Consider the following 15,493-nt stretch of genomic DNA (forward strand, 5'->3'; position numbering starts at 1 on the left):
AAAATGTAAATGTAAAAAACTGTGTGTAAACATGTCACAGCACTCGTCTTGATACGTCTGGATAAGTTATGGCTTCACATCTTCCTTTTTGATCAAATCTGTAATCAGAGAGCCTCAGGTTATTCTGATGCGTTTACTGATATATACTGTTTGCTTGAACTGCTGGAGGACAAACTGAGCATTTCTCTTGGCTTCGCTATGTTCCCCTCTCCAATTTTTGCATTATACGCTGTTATTTGAAAATTTTACTTGATGTTCTCTGTGATTCTTTTTTGTCGTTTGTAGAGCCGACCCCACTGTGACGGATCATTTCTGGAAACTGAGATGACTTTCGAGTGTTTCTACCGCTGGTATGATGCTGGAAGAGAAAAATATCTGACCCTACTGAATGGAGACAGGAAAAAAAAAAGTCAAACAATGTAATCATCAGTCTTAAAAGGTGAGGGTATGAATGAACAGATGTTGATGACAAAGCTGTAAAAAAATGCTATAAAACATTTGTACTGCTGTAGCATTGTATCTTTAGGAACTTAGAGAAAATGGTATTCTACCGTGTTTTTCTGCTAGGAAACTCAGATCTGAACCAACATGTGACAGCTGCATCTTCTCTGTTGGGCCTTTAGAGGACAGACGACTGGTGGCAGCAGGAGAAGAAAAACTCACTTGAGAGAGAAATAAAACGGGGTTTCCTCTGTGAGCGTGAGCTGGCAGGTGGAAAGTTAAAATGAGGAAGAAAAGAGGGATAAGAGATAAAAGAAGGCGGTGACAGGTTGTGCCTCTGATTTCTTACCGTCCTTTAAGCTGTTTTGAATTCCTGCTGAGACTCGTGGGGACGTCTCCACTCAGCGGGCGCCATTTATCTCGATATGTCTGTTTTTTTTCTTTTCCTTAAACAGAGGGGTGAACGACAGTGGAAGTGATTGCCCTTTACAACAAGAACTGCCATGAAAGATTCCGTTCTGCCTTGAAATGACTTTGCATACTTTAGGTTCAAAACGCCTCTCAGGGTGGATTGTTTACAGCTTTATGAGGACTGCAGGGTTTGCAGAAAATCTGGCGTGCAGCGAGGATCTCTGAAGCCGAGGCACGCGACTCTGCCAGCTCACTCTGACGCCTCATTTATAGTTAATGAGATATCGGGGGCGCACTAATTGTTTTCGCCTCGGAGATGATGGAGTGATGAAATAAAGATAAAGGGAGTAAAGCAGGGCTAGAAAAGGGGAAGGAAAGAAAGGATCGCAGTTTAAGAACCTAAGAAGCAAAGAAATAGAAATGACCCGTTTTTAAAAATAATTAAGATGTGGAAATAATTTCTAATTTATGTGTACAAATTAAACCAACATCTGCATCAAAATCACAAAGTCAAAGAATTAACATACTATCAACATAAAACTGCATTACCTCGGTCACAACTCGTACACAGTGGCTAACCACTATTGCTAACTCCTTCTCCAACCTCTCACCGCATCGTCACAAGATTAAAGACTTCTATAAGCCTTTAAAGGGACAGTATTATGTAAAATCAACATTTTCAAGCTTTACACATCATGTTATATTATTTCTGTTGCTTTGATTCTTTCATGTATGTCTGAGGAATCCTTTCATCTCCATAGCAACCGTTCAGCGCTCCAAAACGCTGGGGTTAGATGGACCTAACCCCGCCTTCAAGGACAAAGCTCCTCCTCTGGGCTGCAGTTTTCTACTTGCTTCATAAAGCAGCCCTAGATTATAATTTACACACACATATATATATATATATATATATATATATATATATTATATATATATATATATATATATATATATATATATATATATATATATATATATATGCCTGTTGCGATAATAAATTAATCAATCGCTCAATAAATTAAAACTATCAACCTCATTTCAATTATCGGCTTTATCGTTTCTTCTGGCCTTTTTCTCTTACTGTTGATGACACTGAATGAAAAAAGGCTCAACTCCACTGACCCTCCCTCCCTCATTTCTTCAGTGTAAAGCTCAGCGCACACTGCAACATCTCAATCTGTCGGCCGATTGTTAGCCCGTTTTCAAAGCTGATATTTGACTTTCCAAAATGAAAATCAAGTCACACATGGAGGATCTAACGTCACAAAAGGTCAAGATCAGATGATATAAAACGATCATCTCTTTCAAAGTGTGACATAGATGGTAACATGTAGTTACCATCTTTGTGAACAAAGTTCACAAAGATGGTAAAAATGAATTTGAGTGGTAAACAAATAAAAGATTTACTGAGTGTGGACTGTACCACATAAAACATGTTTTCTCCTGATACACATGGCTGTACCAGCTGGGGGTTTTATATTATTGGTTTTACTTCCTGCTTTAATGTTTTTTTCTTTGTTGTTGTTCATTTTGTTTAAACTCCTGTGTTCATTTCTACCATTTCAGTCCATTATTACCTAAAGATTTAACATCTCGTGTTTGTACTGGATCTCCATCGTTAACAGAATCCAGATTAGCAATTATCCACAGTTCATTTAAACCCAATTAGAACCCTAATTCTTCTTAGTTTCACAACGGGAAGCAATTTCAGTTTCAACAAATGACAAAATGTCAAACACAAAAGCTCCCTACCCGCTGTTTCTGTGTGCTTTCGACTTGTAATAATAATCCTTCCGACCTAAATGGTGACATTTTCTGTGAAGCAGGTGGTGCTGGAACAAAATAAAGTTCTCGTTTGAGAAGGAAATAAACAAGCGGCTCCACTGGCCCTGCAGAAAGGTTGTGTGTTTAAAACCTTCCTGCTGTTTTAGCGCGAAGCACCAAAGGAACATGGCTGACGTCGAGGTGGGATGGCGAGGAAGCCGGGGGTTGTTTCGTCATACCGTCGGTTCCCACATATACACACAAAAGTCTTTGGGAAAAAGCTCCAAAGGACTCTATCTCTTAAGACCAAGAGAAGGTTAAGCTGTCGAAGGAAAATCGGATGGAGGAATCTGAAGGTGTCCGAATACAACAACGCCGCGTTTGGAGAGAAGACGAAGCCAGGCAACCTGTTCAGACAACATGGCGCTGGAGTGACAGCAAGATAAGTGACTCAACTCTAAACTCTATCTTAAGCTTTTGCATTTTATTTGATAAAAAAAAAAAAAAGAAGTTAATTGGACACTTTTCCATGTATTTCACACACACACCCCCGTTGTGACTTCACATATCCTGTGATGATTCGGCATCATAAATATGTTTTCATATATTTTTAACAGTCGAGAACAGTAATGAAAGCGATGAGGAAAAATAAAAAAGAAATAAGCAGCTTACCGAAACCAACGGGCATACCGCTGCTTTGGTGACAATAGAACCACACAAATACTCCCAGCCTGAACAAATGGAGCTGCCTGCTCTAATTAAATACAGTGAAATTAGATTTTGGCAGATTTGACAGACACAAACACACAAGGATATATATATATATTTATATATAATTTTTTTTTCTTATTTTGTTCAAAGAGCAGCTTGAATTAGAAATATGATCAGAGGGAATTTGCTGTTATTGCATACTGAAACATCAATAGTCAAAGTTTGCTAATCTGAAGCTCCTAATCAATAAAGTCAAGAAGGAACAAAATAATAATTTTTTTTGTTTTATTCATCACAAAGAAATCTTTCTGGTAACTGTTCACTACTGGATTTTCAGTGTGAGACTGTTACTTAAAAAAAGATTCATTTTATTTACCAATTTTTTTTATGAGGGGCAACAATTTTAAAGGCCGATGGGGAAGAAAACTTTAACATTAAATTTTGTTTATTGAGTTTTGGGAGAAAATAGAAGAAAAAAAAACATTAAAAGAAATAAAAACTTTCAAATTCATATCACATCAATTTGCACACAATACATATTTCAAAGCTATGATAGCCACATGGCCATTTTATGAAAGACAATAAAATCTAATTTTAAACATTTCCATGTAAGAGGTGACTCTTCAGAAAGTGGTCTGTCGGCTGAACAGGTCCAAAGTCACGGCAGAGAGGAAGGCTGGGATGCTCTTCTGGTGGTGGAGGTGAAGGGTCACCATTTCTCCCAGAGTTTTGGAGAACTCCGTCTCCATTAGGTGCATGCTTCCATTGGAGCCCTGCAGAAAACCCCCCAAAAAACATCCAACTATCAGGCATCTCTTTCAAGCAGAACTTTTAAGACGAAGCAAGATCACTCGAAGCTGTGCTCGTCTAAAGGGAGCTGTCAAGTGTGTGTCTGTACGGAGTTGGTTGTGTGTGTGTGTGTATACACAACCACAGCAGGGAAGGGTGTCTAAGTCTGTGTGGATTAATTAAAAGGAATGAGGAGCAGCTTGGGGTGATGGAGTGAAGGAGAAAGGGATGAGGGAAAATAAAGTAATTAAAGCAATGCAGCGAGGAGAAGAGTCCCATGACACACCGAGAACATATTGAGACATCTGAGAAATGTCCTGCGTCAGAGAGTATCAGAGATCTTATATCAGACAGAACATGCAGGTTCTGTGGGAAAACACAGGAAAGTAAAACATGAGAAATAATAATAATTAAAAATAATAATAATCAGGAAGTAGTAGGAGGATGATGTTTTGTTTTTGTTTTTTCCCCAAAACACTGAATACATAGCCGCTCCCAATGAGGCGGGCCTTGTCGCGCCAATGCCTGAATAAGACGCTGATGTCTCATTTTATTGGCTGATAGATGATGAGAACTAGCATCATGGATGAATTATGAATATATACCATCGCTTCCAAGATTTTCAATGACTTATCACTTATTCACAAGCTTATTCACATCATTTCATTTCTTATTTAATGGAAACAATGAAACTGCTAATCTTCTTTCAACATCAGCAGAATATTGGCTCTATGCGCGTGATGTCACGCTCTCCAGAACTCTGCCCACATCAAAACAACCAATGTGCTCCTTTAAAACAAGACATCGGTAGTCTAATATCTCTTCCATTTAGTTAATTTCACTATAAAAATGTTCATAGGGTGCTGCACTGTTCGCTGCACAGAGAAGGACACAAACCAAGCTAATCATTTTATTGTTTAACTTTTAATGATGGACAGCAGCCGTCAATAATAATGACTTGAAGTCCTCTGTGAAATTGCGGATTAGCAGACATCACTTTTTACAAGATAAGAAGATTAACATTCATCTACTTTATAAGTATGACCATAAAGATATCAAATATCGCATAATGGAGACGGTATGCTTCTAAGCATTGATAAACATGGAGACAGTGCCGGACCGTCATGTAGCCTAGCATGCATGAAAAAAACTGGTTAGCATCTCGTCTTTTGTACGTTTTTAAGGTTTCTCCTGTTTAAGGGGAAACGATTTTTATGACATAGTGACATAAATCATGTGGTGTGAATTCAGGCAAAGTCAAGAATTTGATCAACACTTCAGGAGGAAGAAGTTTTGTGTCGGTTCCAACTTTTGTAAATATCGCCATGGATGAGCCTCAACCAGGTGTGTTACGTTCATAGACAAACTTTGCTCGACTCGAACAACCAGAGGACAAGAATGAACTGGCAAAAACGACTTGGGAAAACAGTTTCAGTCACTGTGTTCAATACTCTTCTCCCTCACTTCCAACGCCCAACATGGCGCCAGGAATGATTAAGTGATGTGGTTATAAAGGGTTGATGGACAAAGATTTTCCCACATTTAATAGGTGTGTGCGGTTCGAAGTGATCTTTTTCATTTTCTTGTTTATTTTATTATTTAGTTTTTACATTTGACTTAACATCTTACTCAGCATTAGCAGAGAAAATCTGTTTCGACTTGCACTGCAGGAAGTTGAAACAGGGAACTGAACTGAGGCCCATCAGAAACCTCTAATGGGTAAAAGAACATGGTTCCTGAACTAATGGCATTTGCTAGCTGAGTGCACAATGGTTAAGTGGGTATGGAAATGCAGGGTGTAAAAATCTTAAAAGGCACCCAACAGAACAACTTTCCATTTCTCCGCCCCACAAAATGAAGCACAATTAGTTTCCACACAAACTAGAGAAAACTGAACTTCCGAGGACTTCTGGTGCAATTTTAATTACTGTCGCGCTAAGGTGATTAATTTTACATGAGACTTATTGACTCATTACAAAGAATTTTAGCAAATCCTTTCTTTGAGTTTGAAATAAAACGTTCAATTAATTTATTGCACTGTGTCGGAGAATAAAGTGCCAGACAACCCGCATGGGTTGAATTATGATGTTGTTAGCAGCAGCAGCAGAAATGTGAGAGGAACGGACCAGTGTACCTGCGAGAGAAAACCAAGAAAATGTTGTTTCTAAGGTTGGTTTAGCATAACTGTAAAGCTTTGCATGATACTTTATTTTAAGTCCAATAACTCTTGACAACATCCTGTGTCTGTAAAAGTTTTTCCTCCAGCCATCCCTCCTGGAATCTCCAGTACAAAATTGAAAAGTTATGGAAATTAAATTAGGGGAAAAGTGGATGACATGCAACAAAAGTCCAGGGGAGTTGTTGTAATCATGTGGGAAGTCTTTTAAAATGAAACCTATTTGTAGTTGCCTTCCAAAAAGTGTTCTACAGGCTTGTGAACCAGTTTGCAAACATTCCCCCTACTTTTTTGGACATAACTGTGTATAACAATGAGCAGGTGGCTTGAAAGCTGACAGAATGTCCCAGGACTCAAAGCAGCTCCAAAAGCTCAACCCGCTTCACAGCAGCATAAATATTAATTTGAAATTAAAGCAAGGGTAGGCTTTTTTTTAAATCATCACTTTCCGAAAACATCCCAATAATCTCCTTGCATAATTCAGATGTTGGAAATGTTATTCTCCCAACAACTACAAAAAGCAGTGGCTCATGTCTCATAATGAAATAAACTTTCTCAACACTTCCTTTAGAGTATCCTTTAGAAACTCATCCACATCTGGTGAATGATTGTGTGTAGCCGGGTATGGATGGGTGGGGAGAACAAAAATAAGGAAAAGAAAGGCGAGACAGGGATAGGAAGGAGGAGAGAAGAAAAAAGAAAAACAATGCAATGTTTGCTTTGTCCCTGTGCTCAATGTCTTAATGTTGATGGTTGACTAAATATCTTTAAAAAAATAATATTTAAGCAATGATTTTACTTTTTATTAATCCCATATTTCTGCATTGAAACATGTATTTTATTTTCTATCTGATGGAATATCCTAATCTTAAAACTTGTGTTTTATTTACTGTGAACTGAAAATCATCATTAATAGAAACGGCAACTTGAAAACATCAGTCTGTGTGTAATGAATCTACCTAATGTGTTCCGCAAAGTGATTTCAATTACCAAAATAAATGAACTTTTCAGTAATATTTTAATTTATTGATATTTACTGTATCATTTTGGGGATGTGGTCAGTATAGCCATAAAATAGGATGACAATAATATTTGGATGGATCACCTATGTATTTATTTGCCTTTTCACAAGTCCATTCAAAACTGATTCTCACTACTCTTGTCACAACACCGCCTGTAAGCAGTTTATTTAAGGAAGAAATTTCTCAGGACAATTTCTCCTCTGACAACTTCCTCTTTCTTCATCTTTTCACTCACTCCATGGCTCTCCCAGGACTCTCCCTATTGTGCTGCGGTTCCCTGTGTGGATGCCTCAGAGATCCTGAGACTCACTACCGTCATCGCAGGTGAACAACAAACGCGTGCGCACCAGGCTCCAGAGACTCCCGAAGCCTCTGAGACATCGATCGCGAACAAAGACAAACACTGCAACCAGTTACCATGGAGATCTCTGCTTCTGAAACACCTGGATGTGTTATGGTACATGGAAACAGGCGGCATATGAGTGGGTGTGTGCAAGACACAGAGGACTGTTTCGTGCGGGCCCACGAGAGTAGAGCAAACTGTGAGGACCCCCACAGTCAGTTGGAATGGAAAACTAAGATAACAGCCTGGAAGTCTGCTCAAGTCCTGAAGCGCCCACTCGTTGTTTGATTTCAACTTGCCAAATGTGTGAGCCAACAAATACAGATGGCCCAACAAAGGCTACTCAGTTTTACATATGGTAATAGAAACCAACTTGAGGCAATGACACTCAACGTTTCTGAGACACACACACTTAGCAGATATGAGATGCTAAATATTAACTTTATAAAGCCACAGCCATTTCATCAAATATTTTACTCCGGGTGTTCATACTATGAACAGTCTTTGGAGTGAAGATTATTACACAGAGAAAAGGACACGGCTATTTTAAGTATCTGTGAGACGTTTAATTATTAAGGCAAATGAGGCACACTAGCTGTTAAAAGCTCCTACAATGAAAACTGTATTTTCCACACAGGCATGTCTTCTGCGACAGTGACTGGGCTCACGACATGACAGGAGGGCTTAATGGACTAATGCAAATCCCATTTATCATTAAAAAAAATATTTGGTATTTGTCCGATACACTTCTGTTGGACTGCAATTCCCACTAAATACATTGTTCTAGTTATATCATAACAGCTATTATTAAATATGCATGTTTGTTGTTGTGGTTTCTCGATTTTTTTTCTCTTTCTGCAGGTGGAGAGACAGACTTCAAGGGTATCAACTTGTGTTCTTTCTGTCATTCTCTCTAATGTCTCCTTTCTCTTTAAATCTTTTCCCCATCTTTCTCCCTTTCTTGCCTCGTCACAAAATTTGCTTACAAAAAATATCACAAAACAAATGTGAAATCCTATTATTCTCAAATAAGTTTGAGTACACTAGATTTGTGTTTATTATTCTTTTTCTTCATCAAATAAAATATCCCAAAATTAATGACAGGTCTAATGAAACCACAGTATTGCATACAAATACTGACCTTATCAATGCTCACTTGCATATTCACACTTCCTTAAGAATGTTTTAAACATTATCTGACCTTTATAAAAAATCAGCAAGGTCCTGTTTACTGCATATTCTAGAGCATCAACAGAACTGCACGGCTGATTTAATGTCGCCTTGCAAAACCATGGAAGGTGACGTTAAACTAAAAAACAAAAATTACAGTTTGTGATGTTTGGGTATGTGACCCCGACATGCTGGTTTTGTGTGCCACGTACGTCATGTGTGGCGCACAAAACCAGCACTATCCTAACCCACACAAATATGCCACACAGATGCGATGCACAGGAAGCCGCTGATTACAACATAAAATTTTCGGAACACAGCTGCTGACTGAAAGCTGCAAAAAAATACATATAAAAAAGTGTCCTAAAATTAAAATACGAGAATTACTAGTAGCACCAGGCAATTTTTGTTAAAAACAGCTATTTCTTATGTTTTTCTCCCTTTTTTTGATCACTTTAATATTTTATTGACTCAAATTAAAGTTAAAATTCTTCTAACAATTTCAGTTTCAGAGATTAAGATGCTATGATGAAAAGTCTGTCAGGCTGCTCGCTACAACTGCTCCCATGTTTTATGTATTTATGCCACTAAAAATCAGGTTAATCAGTTGCTCATTTTAATAGTCTATTATACCACTGACAAAATCATTTGTTCTCATCAGTTACTTGTTGATCATACATAAGAGAGGCACTTTAAATTTAATGAACCAAACGGCTGATTGGAATATAAATATGGATGTTTTGTCTTTGATGCGTATGCAGTTTTTGTCTTCGGCACTCTGGCATCCTGCTTTTAAATACAAAAAGAAGAAAGAAAAAAAAGCCAGAACCTGAATCGAAAAATATTAATATATATGTCAAATGTTTTTTTTTATTTGTTATTCCTCCACCACCAATAAGCGTGGCATGTTGTCAGTTGAACTGTACATGGGTACTGAGGATGCTCTTTGTGAGACAGGTGTGGAGGTGAGTCCTGTAAATGGACTGATGGGACTAAAGAGAGTTGAAGGTTGGACTGCAATCATTACCACTGAACTGCAGTAAAATTATGTGGCTAGAAATCTGTGCAGTAAATGACGTTGATCGTAAGGGGCAAAGAGAAAAAAAAAAACTCATCTTTAATTAGCATCAGAGGTCAGATGATCTCTGACTTTCATCATCTCAATAAACTATCTGTCACATCCATGGTGTGATGTCTTAACATTATCGTCTGATGAAACAATGGTGAAAGGCTTCAGGCATAAAGAATATTGAGGATCTTGTGCTTTTCTGGAGTGATGCAGTTAGTTATTATCTAACTTATTTAGCATAATGCAACCGGAACTCCATAAAGAGGGGAAGAAATTAAAAAGATATCCACAGTTTGCTAATAAGATAGAAACATCTTAAGCAGATGAGTTTAATTTTTGAATGCGAGTTAAAATGTGCTTGTGTAAATTTCCACTTGAAATAAATAGAAAAACTGCAATTAGGGGTACTACAGCAAATGTTTTAATGAAATTGGTAATCAAAATTAATTGTTATTTGATGGGAATCCTTGGACTCAGCATAATTGGAAATGAAACTTCAAGGAGTTAAAGTAACAGAGAAACAAGAAGGCCTGCCCAAATTAAGATTTGTTTGTTCAACTTAGAATAATTTAACTTTGCAGCCGATTGTGAAATCTGCTGACAAAACTCCTCCAAATGCGACTCCTTGGCTTGTGAAACCATCATAGCAATAAAAACTGAGCATGCCTACTCACATGCAGTTGTTTAAAACTTATTTTCCATCAAGATAATGAGCTGAAGTATACAGCTAAGGCTACACAGAAATAGTTTGAAGACAACAAATTGGATGTTTTTGAGTGGCCAAGTCAAATCATGGAGAGAGAAAGAGCTGGTCGGCCCCTTCAGAGTCCCAGAAGGTGTGAAAATGACCTCAGCAAAGTATATGAATTTTCTGACTGACCACTTTTTCATGGTTCAAAAAGAAGAGCTGTATCTTCAGTAGCAAAATCATCTTCATGCATGACAATGCACCATCTCATGCTGCAAGGAATGCCACTGTGTCATTGGCTGCTATGGGCATAAAAGGGGAGAAACTCATGGTGTGGTTACCATCCTCCTCTGACCTCTGACCTTAGTGAGAACCTTTGGAGTTTCCTCAAGCAGAAGGTCTGAAGGTGGGATGCAGTTCATATCAAAACAGCAGCTCTGGGAAGGTTTTCTGACATCCTGCTAAGAAATTCTAGCAGAAACTCCACAAACTCACAAGTTTAGATGATATCAAAGAAGGTTCTATGTTAACATGTAACTGTTAGGATGTTTTTGAATGAAATAGCTTTTGATTTTAGTACGTGACCACTAAATGCTGCAGATTCAAAGAATGACCGTTTGCAGTTCTTTATAATCCATAAAATGTTTAGAAAATCTGCCGTGCATAATAATTTGAAACAGTGCATTTTGAGTTGTTGTTTTTTTAAATACTGTTCTCAGCTTTGTTCAGTAAAATTTGATTTATACTGTAAGAGTTCATGACTTGAAAATTATACTGACCATCATTTGCATTGACCATTTAAGAGAATGTGAGAGATTATCACCTGCATAATAATTTGGAACATGGTCTAATAGTAATCAGTTTTCACTTCGACTTTTAAGGGGGGACTTTTGTTTAAAAAAAAATAAGTAGCCAAATTTTGTGGATCATGATTGGTTTTTAAAGGAGCATTATTATGTAGAATCAACTTTGTTGAGCTTTACATCATGTTGTTATGTTATTCCCTCATCAAAAACAAACCTGGTTGAGTTGCTTTGTTTTTTTTTTAATGTAATGTTGAGAAGTCCTTTTATCTCCATGGCAACCACTCAACTGTGCATTTAGCTCCGCCTTCAAGGACAAAGCTCTGCAGTTTCCAAGCTACTGAGCTTCTGCCTCACAGAGCAGGCCCCCACTGCGATTTTCCACACTCCACTCCTTCAGACTAGCCAGCAGAAATCAGCAAACACCTGATAGAACTGCACATGTTTCATCAGATGTGGAACTGCACATCTACTTCTCAGTGAAATGCTGGTAAAATGTTGTTAAAGGGTGAATAGAGGAGTCGTGTGATGACTTCGTGAGAGCAGAGTTTCAGAAAGAGCAGGAATTTTGAAAGAGACAAATGTCAAACTTCAAGGCGTTGATTAGAAAGAAAAAATTATCTTAAGTCATGTTTGATATATACAGAATTTTTTTCAATAACTCAAGTTAAATTAGTTACTTGATAGTGCTACTAAATAGCATTATGTAAATGAAAAGCACATTATAATGCCAATTTAAATTATGTTGTCTTATTTTGAAGTCAGCTCTAAACAAACTTCAAGAACTAGACCTGTGGTTTGTTTTTCCACAGTCTAAGAGCTTATTTAAAGCCATGACATTATGTCACAATAATCTCATCCAGTTTATGTTTGATTCTCCACCTATTTTATTCTGCATTAGTATGACTGATCACGGTGCCTGGAAAACACATAATACAGCCCCTTTAAAAGCAGTAAAAACGGCAAAACATTCAAGGAGGTGAATACTACTTAGTATCACTGTATCCAAAAGGATAAATTTAGTCGTACCATTGCTGTTTTATATCAAGTCAAAGTATTGATCTCCTTTAATTGGATAGACAAATGAAAAGATAAATGGGATAATACATCATTGCATTGTTGAGACTTTAAATTTTCTTTACAAATGTTCTCACTGCTATTACTAAGATTGAGGGAACAAATTTTCCCTTTTTCTTTGTTTACGCATGAAAAAACCTGATGTCCGTAGCACCTGCAGCTGTACGGTTCTATGCGCTGTGAGTACCCTGAGATTTTCCTTTGAATAAAAATAAATATATGTAGTTACTGGACTTTTTATTATATCCACCTTTTTCAGAATTGACACAATTGTGAAAAAAATAAATATGGTCTTTTGTCTCAATACATTCAACAGGTAGCCTACGTCTTTTTGGCGTCTGTGGGCATGGACACTTGCTAGTCCTAAGCCTAAACGTTATCGGCCGGTTTACTTTTGTTTGTTTGTAAATTGGCACTCTATAAGATAAGATAGCTGAAAATGAATACGTGAACAAATAGGAGTTGAGTAGATCCCGCCTAAACTTTTAACTCGGTGTTCAGATCTAATGAGGTTGCCCTGACCCTGCATTCGCTTTTGAGGGTTTTTTTTGTTTTGGTTTCAGGCTGACATTAAGGCCGATGTGATCCTGTGACATCTGCTGCACTCTTCCTGAGCGTCGAGCTCAGAGGGTTAAGTTAGGTTTGACGCATCGAACTGTATTTGTGGCCCATGTGCACCACATTTGTGTGGCATATTTGTGTGGGTTAGGTTTGTGCTGGTTTTGTGCGCCACATGTAATGTGCATGGCACACAAAGCCAGCACGTGGGGGTCAGGTGCAATGATAGTTTTCTGCGTACCCTCCGATAATATCCTGCAGGTGCACATGGACATTGTAATACTTTGTTTAATTTAACATCACCTTCCATGGTTTTGCGAGGTCTTATTTAATTTTTGAATGCAGCATCTGCCACATTAATTACTTTATCTAGTTATTATTTGTATTTTTGTTGCCAATCAAGGAGCTTCTGAAAAAAAGCCAATTTACTGCAAAATCAGATATTCTGGAAAGAGATGAAAAATAGAAAGATGAAGAAAGAAAGAGTAAAGGGAAGAGAGAAGGGGGCACCCAGAAAGTTTAATGTTACCCAAACTGCGAAACTGGAAAAAGTTTAGATGCCACCTCAGGAAAGACAGATATCATGTGAGCAATTTAACTAATCAGAAATGTTCTTTCACCAAAGTTTAAACTACTGATGCAGCTGAGGAAGAGGAATAGAGCATGGATCTGTAAAGAAGAGAGTCGCTATGACAAGCATTAGGGAAGATTAAAGTGAACGGTGGGAAATGTCTTCGGCAAAAGTATGAATGTGACAGGATTTCTAGTTGATCTTAACTAGAAATGTTTTTTTATTCTTGCAAATATCTTCATGAGACAACATACTGAATTTGTTTTGCCTATTTTCTCAAGAGTGGTGCCCCGATTTGGTAATTTTCATCTCATATTATGTTTGTACAGCTGCTACAGACCCAACACAGCAAATATTCATCACTAACATTCATTCCATATCAATTATTGAACAAACTACAAATGTACGTGGGGGCTGTCATTCTGTGGCTGGGGACATCAGCTGGATTTCTGCTGCTATGCATCATGTTACCAACCAGACAAAGGACATATGCTCCAGACATTGACCCACAGAGTCAGTGGGACCCAACCAGACTCGGCACGCAAACCAGAATACACAGTGACAAACATGCGTGCACACAGACACACGCACACAGAGTTACAAGCGCACCACCTCCCCAGGGGGCAAACAGGACAGAAGACTGTCAGGAGAAATCAGAGTTAACATTCCCTTCTGTCACTGGGATTTTAAACTCCCGGGTTTCTCTCTGAAGGTTCCATTTCCACAAAAAAATAAATGAATAAAAAAAAGGAGTTCATGTATTCAGTCTTTGTATTCTCATTAGCCTTTGTGTTTATTGCTTATGTTTACTTTCATGTCAATAAGCAATACAGAAATGAGTGCTTTGTTTCAATGAGGAAAGTGAAGCCCAGTCCCTGAAAGACTAAAGTTTTTCACAAATATTACGTGCAATATATGGTGCAGACTCTGTCTGTCTCTCACAGCTCTAATTTGTTCTCTTTCTGCCTTCCTACTTGTCATTTCAGCTGTTCTGTCCCTTAGGAATAAAGGCAAGAAGAGACCTCTGTCATTCCCTTTAGATGAGTCTGTCACGTTACTTCACAGTCAAATCATAAGCCGTTAAAAAGTAACATGTTAGTGGTCTAGTTAAATCTTAAGAAAGAACTTCTCATCAGTAAGACGCTACATCTGTGCAACACATCTGTTTTTGGTGGCTGGCTTGTTTCCCTCCAACAAAGACTTTTATGAAAATTAAGTTAATGAAGTCTTATAATGCATCTTATAGGAATTCACACTCTTAATCACCCCACAGCGGCAACTGAATTCAAGACAAGTCATTAAAGGAAGCCCTTGTTCATAAACTGCCCCTTATTAATTCTCCTCTTCCTTCAAAGTTTTTCACAAACTACTTGACGCCTTATAAACAGCATATGCTTAATCAGCTACACGGACATATCTGCTCGAACTCACTACCTGTTTTTCCATTTCCTCAACCTTCCCTCAGGTGATAGACTTTACAGTTAATTGGAAGTAGGTTTTAATGAGTTGGCCTTGAGATTGTATCTTTTCCTTTCATTTCAGGGGAAGGCTGGAGAGGAAGGGTTGATGAAGTGAACGAAGAGTGAGGAAAAGTAAACGGAGGTATTCTTCTCTGTGTGAAGAATGTTTGAAAAGTTTCCAGTAACTGCTATAGATTGCACATGTCTTTATATATCTGTTTTTTTATTTGATCATCAAACGCAGAAGTGTGTGAGCCAAGTCTGATTTGGCAGCTCACAGGAAGTAAAACTTAAGGATTGTTCATCTAAAAACGTGTCTCAACTAGAGTACAATTTTCTGTACCATACAAATTTTCTTTATTTTGGTTGATCCTTTGGTTTGTCTTTAAACATTAGGCCCCCCGATAATCAGTAGAAGTCTGATATGCTGCCTGTATTTC

General features: G+C 37.8%; 1 protein-coding gene across 1 annotated transcript in view; it reads right to left on the reverse strand.

The window, feature by feature from the left end:
* Nucleotides 1-3,102: 3,102 nt before the first annotated feature.
* mad1l1 (mitotic arrest deficient 1 like 1) overlaps nucleotides 3,103-15,493 on the reverse strand; it is a 40,835-nt gene continuing 28,444 nt past the window's right edge. Inside the window, exon 18 of the mRNA XM_055056661.1 lies at nucleotides 3,103-4,100. Coding sequence (XP_054912636.1) covers nucleotides 3,951-4,100 — 150 coding nt within the window. The 3' untranslated portion in view covers nucleotides 3,103-3,950. The remainder of the gene's footprint in view (nucleotides 4,101-15,493) is intronic.

The sequence above is a fragment of the Poeciliopsis prolifica genome, unplaced genomic scaffold (assembly GCF_027474105.1).
Source record: "Poeciliopsis prolifica strain line A6 unplaced genomic scaffold, Auburn_PproV2 SCAFFOLD045, whole genome shotgun sequence".
Taxonomy (NCBI): domain Eukaryota; kingdom Metazoa; phylum Chordata; class Actinopteri; order Cyprinodontiformes; family Poeciliidae; genus Poeciliopsis; species Poeciliopsis prolifica.